Source organism: Urtica dioica, chromosome 6 (genome assembly GCF_054948205.1).
Source record: "Urtica dioica subsp. dioica isolate 48M chromosome 6, U.dioica_male_clone48M_v1_H2, whole genome shotgun sequence".
NCBI classification, from domain to species: domain Eukaryota; kingdom Viridiplantae; phylum Streptophyta; class Magnoliopsida; order Rosales; family Urticaceae; genus Urtica; species Urtica dioica.
The window spans coordinates 42,180,111-42,199,816 of NC_142761.1; the positions used below are offsets into that span (position 1 = coordinate 42,180,111).

At 40.0% G+C, this 19,706-nt stretch overlaps 3 protein-coding genes across 4 annotated transcripts; 2 read left to right on the forward strand and 1 right to left on the reverse strand.

The window, feature by feature from the left end:
* Nucleotides 1-1,279: 1,279 nt before the first annotated feature.
* On the forward strand, nucleotides 1,280-4,239 carry LOC149394321 (Pyruvate kinase family protein). Its single transcript, XM_089616807.1, has 3 exons — nucleotides 1,280-1,696; nucleotides 2,254-2,718; nucleotides 3,112-4,239. Exons 1-3 carry the CDS (start codon nucleotides 1,439-1,441, stop codon nucleotides 3,922-3,924), a joined length of 1,536 nt encoding a protein of 511 aa, XP_089472933.1. The 5' UTR covers nucleotides 1,280-1,438; the 3' UTR covers nucleotides 3,925-4,239.
* A 2,579-nt stretch (nucleotides 4,240-6,818) lies between these two features.
* Nucleotides 6,819-10,719, forward strand: LOC149394322 (alpha-galactosidase 1-like). 2 transcript variants are annotated; one of them, XM_089616856.1, is made up of 15 exons: nucleotides 6,819-7,090; nucleotides 7,503-7,561; nucleotides 7,634-7,690; nucleotides 7,791-7,825; nucleotides 7,904-8,007; nucleotides 8,122-8,197; nucleotides 8,299-8,357; nucleotides 8,457-8,522; nucleotides 8,621-8,704; nucleotides 9,458-9,522; nucleotides 9,612-9,694; nucleotides 9,802-9,892; nucleotides 9,990-10,039; nucleotides 10,112-10,252; nucleotides 10,305-10,719. In XM_089616856.1, exons 1-15 carry the CDS (start codon nucleotides 6,924-6,926, stop codon nucleotides 10,359-10,361), a joined length of 1,194 nt encoding a protein of 397 aa, XP_089472982.1. In that variant the 5' UTR covers nucleotides 6,819-6,923; the 3' UTR covers nucleotides 10,362-10,719. The 2 variants fall into 2 exon arrangements, with proteins under 2 accessions (XP_089472982.1, XP_089472981.1); XM_089616855.1 differs by having other exon boundaries at nucleotides 6,822-7,090; nucleotides 10,349-10,719.
* A 3,166-nt stretch (nucleotides 10,720-13,885) lies between these two features.
* LOC149394323 (uncharacterized) lies at nucleotides 13,886-14,317 on the reverse strand. The gene has a single exon (XM_089618309.1). It carries the CDS (start codon nucleotides 14,315-14,317, stop codon nucleotides 13,886-13,888), a length of 432 nt encoding a protein of 143 aa, XP_089474435.1.
* Between the last annotated feature and the right edge of the window lie 5,389 nt (nucleotides 14,318-19,706).

A 19,706-nucleotide genomic window follows, 5' to 3' on the forward strand; every position in this document is an offset into this window, starting at 1 on the left:
CCTCAATGAATAAATGACACGACAAATGTGAAGTCTCCGTGGAGACCCAAGCCATTGCCATAAAGAAATAAATGAAGCTTTACATTGTTGCAACGAAATTCAGAATGGCATTTAACTTTTTGATGAAACCTCTTATCAAGCCTTTTTTTTTCCTTTTCATTTTTTCCAACTCCGGATTCATAACAAATTCAATTTTACTATTCCTTGCTTCTTTTGGCCAATCAAAGCAAATTTTTCCTTACAAAAGGTTCTATAGCAATTACAAGTCCTCTCTCTCTTGAATGAATTGATTTTTTCTCCTTGTTGTGGACCTGTCTCTGAATTTTGATTTTGAATTTGAATTTGATTGTGAATTCTGATTGTTGTGTTGCATTTAATCTTTGCCTTTTGGAATCGATCGATTGATTTGCTTCATTTCGGCGTGAAGCGAATCGCGGCGCGGAGGACAAATTATGTGGAACTAGGTTCTCATTGGTAGAGAATCAGAGCAAGAACATGTCTTCTGAACCAGAACCAGATTCAAATATTGACGTTACAATATACACTAATATGTGTAAATAGTTGTAAATAATAGTTACTAACAGTTACAACATGTATAAAATGGTGTACTTTTTTTTAATCGATAATTAACATAAATAACTTATTAAAAAAAATATATATGAACGTCAATTCTTGTATCAACAACGTACAGTTTGATAAATGGGGAAAAACCTACTTTTGAAAGGTTGACTTCAACAATGTTCATAAAATACAAATTAATAATTGTAAATAATCGTTAATATGCAAGAAAAAATTAATAACTGTAAATAATTGTTAATACGTAATATAAAAAATTGTCAAATTGTCCTAAAATGTTCCAAAATCATTTTGAACAATTATTTGGAAAATAAAATAACTCTAAATAAACATAATAACTGAATAATTGATTTCTTTACTTATAAAAAAGTTAACAAACACAATAAATAGTAATAACGTGTTTGGTGTATTTCGTTCCATTCTTTATCACAATTACTAATTAATGCTTAAATTAAAGTTTCTTTAATTTAAAATTTGGGAAATTTTGAGCGGAAATTTTTATATGGTATTTACGTCAATTTAATTTTGTATATAAATTTTCGTGGTCATTTATCAAAAACTTACGAAACGTTGACTAAATGATAAATTTCAACGTTTTATATGTGTTCACCAATGCAATACTCCATTCAGCCCATTGGAGCAAATTAATTAGGAAATAAAAATAAAATAAAATAAAATAAAAAATAAATAAAAGGCTTGAGAGAGAGAAGAGAAGGTGAGATAAGTAAAGCACGCGCACACAAGTGTATACCAGTTCAACCAAACTCGACTCTTTTACTCTCTCTCTCTCTCTTTTCTCTAGACTGCTTTTACTTTACCAAATCTGAAACCCTTGTATTGAGCGAATCGGAGAGAAAAAAAAATGGCGAACATAGACATCGAGGGAATTCTGAAGGAGATCCCCGATGACGGTAGGGTTCCGAAGACGAAGATCGTGTGCACGCTCGGACCGGCCTCGCGCTCGGTCGAGATGATCGAGAAGCTTCTCCGCGCCGGCATGAACGTCGCCAGATTCAACTTCTCTCACGGAACGCACGAGTATCATCAGGAAACCCTAGATAACCTCCGAATCGCCATGCACAACACTCAGATCCTCTGCGCCGTCATGCTCGACACCAAGGTACCGAGTTTTCCTATTGATTCCGATGCGATTCGTGTCTTATTCAGCCTCGTGACATGATTGATTGATTATGTTGAAGCTTTTTTTTTTGTTTTGTTTTTTCAGGCTCCTGAGATTTATTGATTGGTTGTTTCGGAAATAGTTTTAGTTTTCCGATTTGAATGAAAATAACATTAAAATTTGAAGAATTGTTGAGATTTTACCATTCAATTTTTTTCTTTCTTTTTCTAGTTTAGGGTTTGATAGGGATTTTGCGGGTTATATGTGATTTAGAAAAAAAAAAACATTATTTGTATGTATTGATGATGATTGCTGTGATAGTTAAAAACAAATTTTCCCTCAAAGAAACAAGTTCTCTCTCTCTCTCTATACAGCTATTCTTAGCCGATCCTTTTTTGTTTTGTTGATTGTATTTAGGGTTTGATTGGGGTTTATGCGGGTTATATGTATTTCAGGAAAAATAAAACAATATGATTTGGTTTGATTGATGATTATTGTGATATTTTTTTAATCTATATGCATGAATACCAATATTTTTTTTTTCCTTAAATTTTCAGGGTCCTGAGATTCGGACCGGTTTTTTGCAAGACGGCAAGCCCATCCAGCTGAAGGAGGGTCAGGACATCACTATCACCACTGACTACACCATCAAAGGCAACCCTGAGACGATCTCGATGAGCTACCAGAAACTGGCCGTGGACCTGAGGCCTGGAAACACCATTCTCTGCGCCGACGGGACGATCACACTCACTGTCATATCGTGCGACGCCAAGGCCGGGACTGTTCGGTGCCGCTGCGAGAACTCTGCCATGCTCGGAGAGAGGAAGAACGTCAATTTGCCCGGTATCGTCGTTGACCTCCCGACCTTGACCGAGAAGGACAAGGAAGACATCCTTGAGTGGGGCGTCCCGAACAAGATCGACATGATCGCTCTTTCCTTTGTCCGCAAAGGGTCGGACCTCGTCCATGTCCGCAAGGTTCTCGGACCCCAGAACTCCAAGAACATCATGCTCATGTCCAAGGTACGATGATGGTCTCGGAATGTGGAATATCGTTCCATGGCTATGTTTCTATTTTGTTTGTTGTTTCGTTGGGATGTTGGTTTGTTGTGAAGAAAAAAATTGGGTTTTTTTTGGGGTTTTCTGGCTGTGATGTATTATGTATCTATAAGTTATCTCTTATAAACCCTAATAAATTATTTATTTTTCAAACACAATTAAAATGTGTATTGACATAAATAAACCTGTCGTGGGTGAGAAAAAAATGGGTTTTTTTTTGGACTTTCTGGCTGTGATAGGTTTAGTATCTATAAGTTAATCTCTCTCTTATGAACCCTAATAATCTATTTATATTTGAAACACAGTCAAATAAATAGTCTTAACATAAACATGTGGTTTTATTTGGTGTTTATGCAGGTCGAGAACCAGGAAGGAGTCGTCAACTTTGACGAGATATTGCGCGAGACTGACGCGTTCATGGTTGCCCGTGGTGATCTCGGAATGGAGATTCCGGTGGAGAAGATCTTCTTGGCCCAGAAGATGATGATATACAAGTGCAACCTCGTCGGAAAACCCGTGGTGACCGCGACCCAGATGCTCGAGTCCATGATCAAGTCTCCGAGGCCGACCCGAGCCGAAGCCACCGATGTCGCCAACGCCGTCCTCGACGGCACCGACTGTGTCATGCTCAGCGGAGAGAGCGCCGCCGGAGCTTACCCCGAGCTCGCCGTCAAGATCATGGCTCGAATCTGCATCGAAGCCGAGTCTTCGCTCGACTACGCTGCCGTATTCAAGGAGATGATCCGATCGACTCCGCTCCCGATGAGTCCCTTGGAGAGTCTCGCTTCCTCGGCCGTGAGGACCGCCAACAAGGCGAAGGCGAAGCTCATCGTGGTGATGACACGTGGCGGGACCACCGCGAAGCTGGTCGCGAAGTACCGTCCGGCGGTTCCGATCCTATCGGTGGTGGTCCCGGTTTTGACGACCGACAGTTTTGATTGGACGTGCAGCGACGAGTCTCCGGCGAGGCACAGCCTCATCTACAGGGGATTGCTTCCTTTGCTGGCCGAAGGGTCGGCCAAGTCAACCGACGCCGAGTCAACCGAGGTGATTTTGGAGGCGGCTCTGAAATCGGCCACCGAGAGAGAGCTCTGCAAGCCCGGGGACGCTGTCGTGGCGCTCCACCGCATCGGAACTTCCTCGGTGATCAAGATCTGTGTGGTTAAGTAAAAACGTGCGAGTCTTCTCTTTTCTTGAGAGGGCATTTGGTCAGTTTTTTGGATGCTTCTTCTTTTTCTGTGCTGTGTTGCGTTTTGGAGCACTAAAAAAAAAAAACCAGCTTTTTGTTTTTTTTTTTTTTTTTTTTTTTTGGCATTTTGACGTGAGGTATTATTATGGAGGGCTGGAGTACCTCTGGATAATCTTTTGCTTAGTCCTGCAAATTATTTTTTAGTAAGTTATTGTATGACTGGATTATTGCATGGTACACAAATAAGGGTCGATTATTATATGATCAATCTAATTGCTGTACTCTTCTTAGTATCACCATATTATCTATAGTTTACTTGTGCCGATTGTAGTGTTTTAACTTTCACTGCTTTGGTTCTTGCTTGAACTGATATGAAAGCTGCTCAGGGCAACCTCCGGTAGATTTCAACATCGATAATTCTTTTGAGACTTTTTTTGGGTGATGTAGTTAAATAACTAATTTAAGTTGAAAAATAGTTAAGGTTTGTCTTAATTTAGTGAAATAGATCAGCAATCTTGTTTCAAAAAAAATTTTGATCTCAAGATTAATTTTTTTTTAAAGGGATGAATTGCTTATAATAACTGCAAAAAAAAAAAAAATTGAAAATGTAAATTTGGTTACATCTCATATTGTGACAATGCTGAATAAATTGCATATACATATGTTGTTTCCAAGTGTTTAGTTGAAGTTGGTAACTATTGGTGCATGTGAACTCGATTGGTGGCAAATTAGTCGGTGAGTTTGACTTGGAAAAAAGTTGTACGTTTGTTAAGTGTTTTATTGTAAATCGGATGGGTCATCGTCTTTTAACCTGTGGATTCGGTTTAAATAATATTTTTTTTAAATTATATGGTCTTGTTGCCTTGTTTTTCAGCCAATCTTTAACGTTCCACTGCGATCCAAAGTACTAAATTCAGGGTTTAGACCAAATGGGACTAGTACAATTTTTTATTTATTTATTACTAGGACTATTTATTTTAGGCTATTCAAACTTTGTTTTGAGTTGAAGTTAAAATAGAGGTGCTTGAAGTGAAACTCATGGTTTTTCCTTCTTTGCTAAGTGAAACTCGTGGTTTTGTTTTTGTTTTTTTTTTGTTTTTTTAATAATCAAAGTAAAACTTCACATCTCGTCAAAAGGCTTCTAGATTTCTCATATTTATTCCTTAGTTTGTTTGTTCGTTAATTTGATGGATCCAAGTCCAACGCCGTTCAATCCACGACTCTCCGTTTCCACGTCACCCAGTCTGAATCACACCACCCAATAGTCACTTTCGCATGACTATGACACAGGATATAAATTAAATTTTTATTTTGTAAAATAGTCGACATATTCGACACATGGCTTCAAACTTCAAAGAAAGGAACATATACTGTCGGCTAAAGATCCAAATTAATGAATAGTCCAAAATCAGTTTAATAATAATACTACTCTATATTTTAATTGTTTCGTAATAGAAAACTCATGTAGTACAACGCTTACGCCGTATAATAACATTTTTGTGAACTGCGACAATTAATGACTAGACAATAAATGTGGAATCTGAGAAAATAATAATAGTATACAAGAAAAGTAAGGGACATAAATTTGACCAAGATCATAATATTCGGTAGAATATTTGATAATGCTAGTATGAAGCATGATTTTAAATATATTCTCCATCTTTTGATACTAGTGCTGATCTATATACAGTCAACATTTCAAATATAGTAAATTTCCATAAATGAACTTTTTGGAGGATTGCCTTGTTGGAGTTACTCTTGTTCGTTCTCTCCAATCGGTCGAAGAGGCTGAGGATTTTCCTTGTGTTGAATCTAGTTGTCTGGTTCAACAACTTTCACATCGAAACTCTATCTACGAGTCCTATATTGTCCGATCAAATCTCTTTTATTTTTGGAAAAAAGACTTGGAAAGATTAAAATATCGTCTACTAGCGCCAATTTTTGACGGGTTGAAAATCGTCAACAATGAAAATCCAATCAGAAGTTGGAATAAAATGCCAAAATAATAAACGTATCACGAAGTATAAATAAACACGCGAAGTTATTTAGGCTCGCCATAAATTATCGGAAATGCTTTGTAGTCACGATTTTACACGAGCCCCACCCAAAAGCATTAAACATCAAAAAGTGTTTTAAAAAGTGCCATGTGTAAAAAAATGCATGGATCGCTCAAATTCGTACTCGAACTAAATAACAACGCTCATAAATTATAGCTACGTTATTTTTAGGACTTTCTGGTGTCTCTTTCACTTTAATCAAAATGAGTACAAATTTTTGAGCGTCACTGAACTTTCATCCATTATTTAAAGGGTCTTTACTTTATTGCGACGTTACAATCCACCACATCGAAGACAATTTTTTTTTTTTGAAATGTTGAGAGAAATATCAGGAATTTGTACAAAGAATGTAGCCACATGTGTTTATCAATTTACAAGTTATTCAATTTATTGATAATAATTGGTTTTGAGATTAAATCTTATGATACCTCATAGAAGGTTTGAGTTTTGACTAGAGAAACAATAGAAGAGAAGGAGAAAAATGAACAATTATGTATGAGATTGGTATTTTTGTCTACATTTAAAATAGATCTATACCTACTCAAAAAAAAAAAAAAAAAAAAAAGATCTATACAATTTTTCAATTTTGAAGGTAGTGTAATATAAAAAGCAAAATAGAGATATTTTAGTGTATACAAATTCACTTTTGCTTCTTATCAATAAAGTATCAAGAAAACACATCACAGTCTCTGACCACCTTATCTTTCGAAATGTTGAATAATCCTCATCATCCAAAACGACTACATCATATCAGAGTCAGATTAATATATATATATATATAAAAATCTTCAATTATTCCTTCCGGGTTAACAAAAAAAATTATAAAAGACAGTAATGTAATATAATACACCTTTCCTTCTATATCATATAGCAACAGTCACTAACAAGTAGAAGCTTCAAAAGAAGCGAAGAGGCCAAAGTAAATGGCTTCGAAAATGGCGAATCATTTTCTGTCACTGTCAGTGTCTTCATTTTTTCTGGTGGTGATTTGCGTTTCTGGTTTCACTTCAACAGCAAGATTCATGGAAGTCGATGAACAGTACAGAAGAAACTTGCTTGCCAATGGTCTTGGCTCAACACCTCCAATGGGGTAAGAAACCCAAACCCTCTCTCTTGATCTCACTCAACTTGATATGAGAGAGAGAGAGAGAGAGAAGAGAGGGATTCTTTTAAAAAGACTCATCCTTTTTGCTTGTATGAGAAATACTTGTTTTGTCCCTCGATTTGCCTTGTGAATTGTAATTATCTTCTTTTACTTAATTTCAATTTCAGGGAGAAGATATATGAAGTTGCATGAAACTATTTAGTGTTTTTGATTATTGAAAAAAATTGACATGATCTGTCTTTATGGTGTTTAGTTCAATACCACTAATAACCGTGTTACTCTACTTCATAAGCAGTATAGTTGGTCTTGCTGAGTTTTTTTTTTAATATTTTATTTTTATGTTACCTTACTGACTATTTGTTGTAATTGTTTACTTTTGATCCATATTGATCCATAGGTGGAATAGTTGGAACCACTTTGCCTGCAAAATTGATGAGAAAATGATCAGAGAAACAGGTAAGTAGAGCACTAATTGAAGGTGTATATAAATTTATTTATTTATCTAATTATTTTCCTTTTTTCTTTCAGCCGATGCTTTGGTGTCCACTGGTCTAGCTAAGCTTGGATACACCTACGTTAACATAGGTATGTTTAAATGTTTAATTAAGCCTAGATTTTTTTTTATTTTTTTTTTATTTCAACAAATGGGTTTACAAAGGCAGCCATATATTTTCTTATATTTCAGATGATTGCTGGGCTGAACTAACTCGTGACGCCAAGGTAAAATTTTTTTACGCTGCAAAATTTAATAATGCTTTGAAATCACCAGATTGAACAAAAAAGACTTTATACTTTCAGGGTTCTTTAGTTCCAAAGAAGTCCACATTTCCTTCTGGAATTAAAGCTCTTGCAGACTATGTGCATAGCAAAGGTCTTAAATTGGGGATATATTCAGATGCAGGGTAAAAAACACACTAAAAAAATCTCTACAATTTTATTTTTATTTTTATTTTTTGAATAAATTCTTTCTAGAACCAAGATATAAAGTGTTGGTGTTTTGAAATAAACTTTTGCAGGTACTTCACTTGCAGCAAAACCATGCCTGGTTCGCTCGGTCACGAGGAACATGATGCGAAGACCTTTGCTTCTTGGGTATGAATATGATGATATGTTCTATCTGAAATTCTTAATAAACAAAATCATAATTTTAATTTATTTATTTCAAGCCATGAATTTTTGCTTTCTTTGTGCAGGGTATCGATTATCTGAAGTATGATAATTGCTATAATGACGGATCAAAGCCAACCGTAAGGTTGACCATTTTAAACAGAAAATAAACACCAAATGTTCATGTGACGATTTTCACGACCTTTTTGTTTTGTCACTATCTCTGATCACTGATTTGACGCAGATATCCTGTAATGACCCGAGCGCTGATGAACGCCGGTCGCCCCATCTTCTTCTCTTTGTGTGAATGGTAAACTAAGCTCGCCACAATTTTTTTTTAGTGATTTATTTTATTTTGTTAATATTTGTAATTATTTGACATAATCATTTTTTCAATTTGTAAACTAGGGGAGATATGCATCCGGCTCTGTGGGGCGCCAAGGTTGGAAACAGTTGGAGAACTACTGGCGACATAAAGGATACATGGGATAGGTACGATCACGTTTAAGGCCTCGTTTAAAACCCAGATATGACTCAAGAAAATGATAATGGCGAGGAAAAGTTTGGTGAAAATCCAAGTTATAAATTGTGTTCGAAAGTTGAGCGAAATTCGAAGGAGTAACATGATAGATATTCATTAACTATATTCTTGTTTGAGTTTGGATGTGCTTAAAAAAAAAAATGGATGAAAGATTGATTATTTATGGAGGGAAAGAAAGAACATTTGTGTGAGATAGTGAAGAAAAGAGAAAACAAAAACTCGTGTATACGAGAATTACCTTAGATTTTGATTTTTCATGTTTTAGTTATACATTCTCTCCATCATTTTTTTTTCAAAAATTTAGCGATATAAGCCACATAAACTTAAGCGTTTGCGTTTTAGCCAACGTTTTGTAAATTTTTTGTAAATAACCAAAAACTATTGTAAATATTTCGTAAATAGTCATATTTACTAGAAATTTACTCTTGCGTTTTTTATTATTATGATAGCGTAGATAGATTTACGTGGCTATTTACAAAAAATCAACGAAACGTTGGCTATTTCAAAATTTCTAACGTTTCATATGGCTAGATAGCCACTGGACCTTTATTTTTATTTTTTTTGAATTTACTCGATCCAAACAAAGCAACGAAGAAGTTAGAGGTTTTTTTTTTTTTTTTTTGTTGGCTTTCAAACACTGCCTTAGTGTTTGAGATTCGTCGAGGGATATGTTTTTCTAATGACTCTCTCTATCTCTCTCATAGTATGATGTCGAGAGCAGACATGAATGACGTGTATGCATCGCTTGCTAGGCCCGGGGGTTGGAATGGTGAGTTTCCGGCAAAAAATCATCTCTAACTCAATTATGATACATAATTCACGATTCTCGCTTTATTCCTCGACGCCGAACTCCAACAGATCCGGACATGCTCGAGGTTGGAAACGGAGGCATGACAAAAGACGAGTACATGGTCCACTTCAGCATTTGGGCAATTTCAAAGGTATTTCAGATTTATTTATTTTTTTGTGCTTTTGAAAATTATCTATCTCAAATGAATGAACGCAATATTCATTGGCCGTCCAATTCACGCGCGGACCTTGCATTTAGGCCCCTCTTCTTCTTGGCTGTGACGTGAGGAATGTGACGAAAGACACGATGGAGATCATTGCAAATAAAGAGGTCATCGCGGTTAACCAAGGTATCAAGCTTAATACACACTCTCGGTTCTCATTCTGTATAATCAAACATGACTTCTTTATTTGGTTATATTGACCGAACACTGATTCTACAAACAGATTCACTCGGTGTCCAAGCCAAGAAGGTCAGAATGGAAGGAGATCAAGAGGTAACAACGGATTAATAATAATAATAATAATAAAAAAGCCTTTTAACGATAATCGTTATGTTTGTCTTACAGATTTGGGCCGGCCCTTTGTCAGGCTACAGGGTAGCTTTGGTTCTTGTCAACCGAGGCCCGACTCCTTATCTGGTCACAGCCAACTGGGACGACATTGGAATCCCGCTCGGGAGCGTAGTGGAAGCTAGAGATCTTTGGGAGGTATTGATTATAAACATTTCATCATATGCCACTAAAGTCTTTAATTATATGTGTATCGTATCGGTGTAACAATTTCGTGTGTGTCGTTTTTTTCAGCACCGGAAATTGAAAAACAGATTTGTGGGAAACTTAACGGCGATGGTGAATTCCCATGGCTGCAAGATGTATGTGTTGAAGCCAATCGTCTGAGCAGTAACATTGGTAACTTGTACCGCAAGTTATAAAGGGTCAATGTATTTGTACGCTTTATATGGTTTAAATAAGTTTGTCAAGGAAAGCAGCAATGGTCTTCTTCTTTACAAGATTTTTGTTTTGTGTTTGTGTTTGTGTTTAAGTCTCTCATTGTTAAGAAAGTAATGTTAAGCTCATAAGTTGGTTTTTGAAGGACCATAAGTTTGTTAACTCCATTTGTGGAGATGAAAAGAAATAAGAATTACTCAAGCGATATGGTTAAGCTTTTTATGTGAGCCCTTCCCTCCCGGAACGCTTCTCGTGAACCTATGTGGATGGAATGAATCTGAAGTGGAGTCTCTCGCGGACCTCATAGTGGACTTAACATGGTTCTATTCGGAATTGCATGCTAAAATTGCATAAAATAAAAGAATACGTAACTTATACTTGACTAAACATACAACATGGATGAGAAGTTAAGATGAGAGAAGAATTTACGTTAAGAGTTTTATTCCCATGCTGCTTTCGGAATTCAATGAAGTGCTTGATTTTGAATCCCTCGCCTTTTGAAACTATGAATACTGACACCAAGTTTTTCGAGCCGTTCTTGGATGAATAGAGTCGCAAGTGTGGACTAACTTTGTGCTCAATTGAATTAACGAGATGTTCATTTGAATCAATGGAACACATTTGTGAGAGGGGTCTTTTGAAGAAATATGTATAGAGATAGATAAAAATTCGAATCCTCGTGAGTATATGGAGTAATGTTGGTCGAAAATAGCTTCTCCCTTATATGCCTATATATAGTTTTTCCTTCCCACAATAGCTTTATTTTTTGTTTGTTGAAATAAATAAAATATTAAATGTTAGAAATCCCACATTGATAGTGAATGAAAATGAACGGGGACTAACAAAAGTTTATAGGGGACATGTGGTACACCTCCTCCGTCGTCGAGATCTATTGGGCTGCCTCCTCATGTGGTTCATCTTCTGTCGCCACGATATGATGAGCTTGTTGGTAGGATCCTAAATATTTTGAACCCAATTGCTCAGCCTAGAAGCCCACGAAAATGATAATATATTTATAATAAGAACATGCTGCTAACTTCAATAACCAAATCATTGAACAATTTTATTTAGGATAATTTACAAGAATCCCCCCTGAACTATTACTCGATTAACGAAGTGCACAATCAACTCGGATTTTCATCAAAAATTACTCTGAACTCCTATATGTGTTCACTTTTGCCCCTTCCGTCAAATTTTTACTAACTCTGTTAACAATTTTATGACGTGGATGTCATATGTGACTTAAATTATATGAAATTATCAAAATACCCTCTATTATATCAATTTCTTTTTATTATTATTAATTCAAATCTAAAAAAAAAAAATAAAGTAAACGGTGCCAACTAATTCCAGGACAATTAATGCCCTATCGGTCGAATCAAGGAACGTCTTTAACTCCGCTGGATTACCCAGAAACTTAAGAGGAATCTCTTCAGGAGGAACTGAAATCTGAGAACGGATTGAAAACATAACACTTTGTGCTCGAAGCCTTCCTCGATACTTGTAAGCCACATAATGATGGTAAAACAAAATTGTAATTTCATTATCCGTAGCCCCAATAGCATTTGCTAGCATTTTCTCACTATTTCTGTACATAAACATCAGCTTTAGAGAGTTGAACTCATCTCGTCTGTCAGTAACAATACTCGATATATCTCTCATTAGCGATCGAGATTCACCAGACCCTGTTCATCAAATAGCAGCATCAGATTAATTTTCAGTTGCCAAATTAAAGAAGCAAGAATGAATGAACACAAACGAAGATGTTTTCCTTATCCAAAATACCATGTTCAGAACCACAACAAACATATAATCTCCTTCACAAAAAAACTTATAAAAACACGATACAATTGCTTCACTGTGAACCTCAGTTTTCAGCACATAAATAGAAAGGTTGGTCCGAAATGATCGAATTCATTTCTTCTACCTATAAACCCTTTTTTTTTTCCTTTTATCCTCAAGCCACGTAATTACTATCACAAGATCATTAATTTTTTATTTTCCTGCGCCAGTATGCACAGAATGAGAGTATCAAAATTTCCCCCCAAAATCAAAACATAATCTTTCATTTTTCCTGGCTTGAAAATTCATTATGTCAAAGCTTTAACAAACATATATATATGCGTATAGCTGGTTGATGGTCTGCTCGTGCTCGTCGTTGCCGCCGCCCATGCCGGCCCCGCGCTGGCGGCCGACGGCGTCGATCTCGTCGATGAAGACGATGCATGAGGGCCTTCTCGAATAGGTCCCGAACCCTGGAAGCACCGACGCCCACGAAGAGCTCGACGAACTCGAGACCAAGGGATCTGGAGTGGGGGCTGGGCAAGGACGGCGAGTCTCACCGGACTGGTTCGCGCAGAGGCTGGGGTTGCTTTGGATCTGGTGCGCGAGCAGAGGCGGAGAACCCGGATCTGGAGCGGGGGCTAGGCAAGCGAAAAATGAGGAGGCACCGGCGAGCTGGGAGATCGGTCGCGAGACCCGGGCGAAGGGCAAGGAGGCGCCGACGAGCCCGGAGAGCAGTCGCGCGCGAAGAAATTGAAATAATAGAGGGTATTTTGATAATTTCATATAATTTAAGTCACATATGACATCCACGTCATAAAATTGTTAACAGAGTTAGTAAAAATTTGACGGAAGGGGCAAAAGTGAACACATATAGGAGTTCAGAGTAATTTTTGATGAAAATCCGAGTTGATGGTGCACTTCGTTAATCGAGTAAGAGTTCAGGGGGTATTCTTGTAAATTATCCTTTTATTTATTTATTTTTTTACAGAAGAGCAAAAAATAAAGAACTTTTAGGCCTATTAAGCCGGCTTTGGGCGCGATTGAGAAGACTTGAGTGGACTTTGATTTCTACAAATCGGTGGTTCCTGAGCGTTGTTGACATTGAGATTCATCTCTTAGCTATGCGCAAAGATCTCGATAACCTATCTGGCTAAGCACATGAATAGATCGGTGATCTCTGCGATTCGACACCATTGTTGATGTTGGTTCTTGAAAACAGAGGTTCATATATATATATATATATATATATATATATATATATATAATATTTGGTTTACCAAATAAAATTGGTAAAATTATTTATTTTGTTTTTCTAATCCTCAACCTTTTGGGTTTGGAAAAAAATAAAATAAAATTCCAAGCCCTTTCCTTTATAGCCTTGAACGTCCAACACAAGTTCAATTGGGCATTGTAGTGAATTTGCAAGAGAATTTCCCCTTTTTAGACTTGCTTAGTATAAAACAATAGTATTTGAGAAAATAAAAATAACAAAAATAATAATAGTAAATAGACTTTTTATTTACATACTTTTATCAATGGATTTTTATCATTTTTGGTAAAAAAATGTCCCTATTTTTTTTTTTAATGAAAATGGCACAACGCCTGGGATTAAGGCATATCAGCCGAAATAAAGGAAGTGAGATCAGAAGGAACAGACTCCTCCCAATGCAAGTCCGATGAGGCACCAATACCTCGTTTAGCCAAACAGTGGGCTATTAAGTTACACTTTCTCGAATGAAAATTGACATTACAACCAGAGAAAAACACTTTAAAGGATATGATATCGGCCACGATCGCACCAGCCTCCAAGCAACTCCTTCGCTCGCCGGCGATCATGGAAACCGCCATCATGCAATCTGTATGAACGATAAGCTTTTGAATCCCCAGCTTAATGGCGAGCTTGATCCCTCTCAGGATATCAAGGAGTTCAGCAATCAGCGGGGTAAACGGCCTGGCGTAGGGGAACGCGAAGGACGCCAGCACCCCACCCGTGCTCCTCTGGAAAACGCTGCCAACTCCGCATCGCTGTTGGTCATTCATAACGGCCGTGTCAACTGATAGGTCCACCACGTAAATCGGGGGAGGACTCCAGTTCAGATGACGACTCTCGGCTTTCCCTTAATCTCCCCTAACTGCGCTTGCCGATAGTCGTCCAAAAAAACCAGCCGACCAGTTGACAACATCAGCTAGGTTCCGATCTCGGCCTATGAAGAGGTTGTCATTGCCTCGATTCCAAGCGCTCCATGCAAGTACCACGAAGCAATCGAAGTCCGCCGTGGACAGTTTCTCTTTCATAATCGAAAGGAATCCGATCATATATCATGTGAATCTTTCCTTGATGATCGCCCACCACCCGGTGACTTTCCATAGAGGCGAGATCTTCCGACAACTCCATATGGCATGGAAAATTGTCTCAATAGCCACTCCACATCTCATGCACCGAGGTTCAACATTCATGCCTCTTCTTGCTATGTTCTGACACACGGGAATCCAGCCTCTAGCGAACCGCCAAAGAAATACGCGAATCTTCGGTGGAACTCTGAGCTTCCACAGATCTGTCCACCCGCAGAGTGTTGGCCTCGGGTTCGAGGCATCTCCCTTTGGATGAAGATCGTTAAGCAGCCTGTATCCACTCTTTGCAGAATACGCCCCGTCCTCCGAGAAACGCCAAACCAAGGAGTCCTCCCGATCCTCAAGACCATCCGGGATCCGAAGTATCGCCATGGCGTCCTCTTCCGAGTACCAATCCCGTATGAGGGGTTCATTCCAGAGGCCTCCGGGAATTTTCAAACTCGCCACCGTTGCTCCTTCCGGGATCAGAGAGTCGGGGTGGGGCCCAAAGTTACCTGCTCGTGGAATCCATCTCCCGTTTCTAGCATCCACTCGATTACCGTTGCCAATACATCATCTGGACCCAAGGTCAATGACCTTCCTGCCCCATAACAAACCGGTCCAAAGGCTCGAGGCATGTGTAGATCCCGAAGCTTTAAGCACGTCCGAGTCCGAGTAGTAAGAAGCTCTTAAGACCCGAGAACCCAAGGAGTCCGGGTGTTTTATCAATGTCAAAACACTTTTAGCCAAGAGGGCTTGATTGAACCACTCAAGATACCGAAAGCCTAGTCCACTATTCTTCTTTCTTTCACACAGCTTCGGCCATGAACCCCAGTGCATCTTTTTTTATTCTCGATAATACCCTACAAAAAGTTTGCCGCCATACTTTGGAGATCTGAAACAATTTTTTTCGGAAGCTTAAAACATTGCATCACATAGTTAGGGATAGCTTGTAACACCGCCTTTATGATCACTTCCTTACCGGCCATGGAGAAAAAGGACCCCTTCCATCCTTTGACTCTTTTCCACACTCGTTCTTTGAGGAATCGAAAAACCTCCACTTTACTTCGACCTATCGTCATGGGAAGGCCAAGATAGCGATCATGACCCGGGGTCTCTTTAATATCCAAGACCCGAACCACTCTCCATTCGGCCTCTCTTTCACCGTCTTACCAAAGCACACCTCGGACCTCTCATAATTCACAAATTGCCCCGAAGCCTTTGCATACTTAGTGAGACAACTCTTAACTGCTGATGCTTCTCTCTCCAAGGCTTTGAAAAAAATTAGGCTGTCGTCCGCAAAGAAAAGGTGTGAAACTGTCAAACCTGGAGACCCAAATCTAATTCCTCTAATACTTCCTTGGATCTCCGCTTGTCGAAGGAAGCCGGAGAGCCCTTCGGAGCAAAAGAGGAAGAGAAAAGGTGAGAGATGGTCCCTTTGTCGGAGTCACCGATGTGGAATGATGTCACTTTTTACTTCGCTGTTGAGGATGAACGAGAAACAGACCGAGCGGACACATTTCATACGAGTCGGACCCAACGTTTGTCATATCCGAGTTTTAACATAATGGCTTCAATGAAACTCCACTCGACTCTTCGTACGCCTTAGACATATCCAGTTTTAGCACCCCGTATTGACCATTTCCAAACCGCCCTCTCCGCATTGTGTGGAGCCCTTCAAACCCAATAATAACGTTATCCGTGATTTGCATGTCACCCACAAAGGCACTTTGATTTTCCGATATCACCAGAGGCATCGTGGGCTTGAGTCGAGTAGCAATGCACTTAGCCACCGCTTTGTACATTTCGTTTACATAGGCTGATTGGTAAAAAATCTTGCATCCGGGTCGGTATAACACATTTCAGGATAAGGACAATAGACGTATCGTTAAAGTATCTGAACTCTTTGTCCCCGTTTAAGATGCTCAAACACTCCCAGGTGATGTCAACGCCTATGATGTCCCAAAATTTCCGAAAAAACATACCGGAGAAACCATCCTTACCGGGAGCTTTGGAAGAGTTGATATCGAAGAAAGCGACCTTTACTTCCTCCTCACTAAAATTCCTAGTCAAAACTCTATTTGTGCCGTCGGAGATGACCAGATCGAGACAACACGTGACCTCATCAATTTCTTCTCTACTCGGGCCCATCGAAGAGAAAATATCGTTAAAGTAAGAGGAAATCACACCTTCCACCTCCACCATATCATTGGTCCATAAGCCATTCGAGTCGTATATTCCGGTGATTCTATTCTTCTTTCGACGACTGGAAGCCTTTCGATGGAAGAAACTTGTGTTCTGGTCTCCACTAACGAACCATTCAGTTATACTATTTTGTTTCCAATATGTAGCTTCTTTGTTGAGCATACAATCTAGCTTCCGTTCCTCGGACCTGATAGTCTCCTCACCCGGATCCAAGAAAGAGGAGTTTAGAGCCTCTAGTACCTTTCTTTGTTTTTCTATGCTTGCCTTCATACTACGATACTTGTTACGTCCCCACTTCGCCAAGGCCTCCGCACAATCTCGAAGCGCTATGGGAATATCCGCCGACCAATGCTCTTTGTTGATTTTCTCACATCCGCTTTCATCGCTCCAAGCGGCTTCGAACATAAACGACGTGTATGGTTCGGGGTGTTGGTTGAAGCCCGACCGACCCCCTCAAGAAGGAGCAAAAGCGGGCGGTGGTCGGATTTCCACAGGTTGAGGTGGCGTACCCGACCTCTAGGGAAACACAAAGTCCACTCTTCATTAGCAACACACCTATCGAGCCTCTCCCAAGTAACATCTTTCCCCTTCTTCCGCCTCCAAGTGAACGGGTGTTCCTCAAACCCAATATCTTGTAGCTTGCACTAATCTAAAACCTTACGGAAGGCCTCAATTTGTCCTGGACTCCTAGTGTTGCCGCCCTTCTTCTCATGAGTAAAAAGAATCTCATTAAGATCACCGCCGCTAAGGAAATGACCATGTGCAAGCTCACAAACTCGCTTCAGTAATTCCCACGTGAACTTCCTCATTGACGTCTCTGGGTTCCCGTAGAGGCCCAAAAACTGCTAAGCAATACCATGACTAGTCACCATTCGGGCCTCAATATGGAATCTAGAAAAGGACCCAATTCCCACATTCGCATCCTCTTTCCACGAAAGCACCAAACCCCCGCTCCGCCCAACCAGTTCCACTGCAAAGCATCCCCCAAAACCTAGGAAAATTCTCGCTCTTTCCGCTGCAGCCGGGAAGATACGAGACTCGGAGATAAAAACAAAGTCCGGGTCGTGCATAGTCACGTGGAAACGAAGGGCCTCCATCATCCCGGGGTTGCCAATCCCCTGGACGTTCTAGATAACGCCTATCATAGCTCATGGTGCCCTTGCTCAGCAATGGTCGCCAATGACGTCGAGGAACCACCTTCAGCCATAGCCCTGGGAAAAGAAAGCACTGAAGGGCAGAGTGAGGAAAACTTTTCAGTTTGTGAGATCATACCAAAATTCTGTTGAAAGGTCGATTGATCAAGAGGAGTGACCCCCAACTTCCGCTTCTTTCCGGATTTCGGCTTAACGCTATTCCGACGATCTCCAGTCGGAGTCTTAGTCTTTGGGGATGGGCTCTTCCTCAGACTCAAGGCGAGAGACGTGGGAGAGAAGACTCGTTCAAAGGATTCTTTGACATTGGTAACAACCTGTGGGTCTGGAATAAACATTGGATTCTCAGTACCCCTGGATCGAACATCATGGCCCCCAGTTTCTCCAAACGTATTAGCCGGCCCAGCAAGGGATGAACGGCCCAAATATTCTTCAGATGACTTCTCCTGACCAAGCCCAGAATTGGTGCAAGGCACAGGGGGCCCTAAGCTGGGGGATGGGCCCAGGCCTAATTCAAAGGGGAAGTCTTTTTTGCCCTTTCCTCCCCCCTTCGCTGAGATGGTTCCTCGAGCCTCTCATAAATTTGTGGCAGGGGCGACAGTAATCCCAGACGTGTAAAAATGAGTCCCATGTTCAGTAACCCTCTCCATGCCTTTTGTCCGCTTCAGAGGTCGATCTTCTTTTTCATCAAATGAAGAGGAAATTCGCACTGTATCTGTGGCCCGTAGACCAATCTGCGTACCATCCTCGTCCAGAAAGGAGGGTTCATTTTCTCGGTTTCGGTGCATCAGATGTCTTCCACGCGGTGTGGCGAAACTGTGCCTCACCCGCCTCTCATTCTTAGTGTCTCTACCTTCATCTTCTTCCTGAGATGATTCTTCCCCGAGTCCTTGCTCCAATGATAAGCCTCGAAGCAATCCAGGATATCAGATTTCGGATCCATCCAGGGTCCGTATGCAGCAACGTTCAAGAAATTTTCTTTCCGGACCAGACGAGCTTCTTCTCGGTGACACTTCATGCTTTTGTGTCCCAAACATCCGCATAAGTAGCAAAAAAGGCCCACGTTCTCGTATTTAGCCTGAATCCAAGCGGAGGACTTGTCTTCATTATCCACGAAGAAACCAGGTAGCAGCGGGGAGGTCACATCTATTTCGACCTGGATTCGCACATACGAGTTATACCTGTTATGCACCTTCAGGTTACAACCCAAAAGAGTTTCGAACATTCTGGCAACCCTCCTGATGCTCTTATCGTGGACATAGGCTGGCGGGAGCATAGAGAGCCGGACCCAGAACAAAGATTTGGTCAAATCCATATCAACGATGGCCTTGTGCTTGGGCCACAGTGAGACCACCATCTGAGCCCCTCTGACGGTCCATGGCCGGCGAGCTAGGAAGGCTTCTTTGTCCTTTTTCAAAGCAAAATGCAGAGAGAAAAGGCCGGGAAGAACTTCCTTTGCCGACCATTTACCAGAACCCCGCCAGACTCTAGACAGGATTGCAACGAGAGTCGATCTCCTTATAGTTTTCTTCGAAAGAATCTTGGCCACCAGAACTTCCTCGTCCGAAAGCCGCCCTGGTTGGGACAGGGGTTCTTCATCCATGGAGAGCTCCGATGCCGAGAAAGACAGAGTTTGGTCCGCTCCATCTTTTAGCTCTTTTTTCCTTTTCCATCTGAGTTCCAACAAAATGAGAAGAAATGCTACTCATTGTGAATCGGAGACCTGGTTTGATGAGAAACCA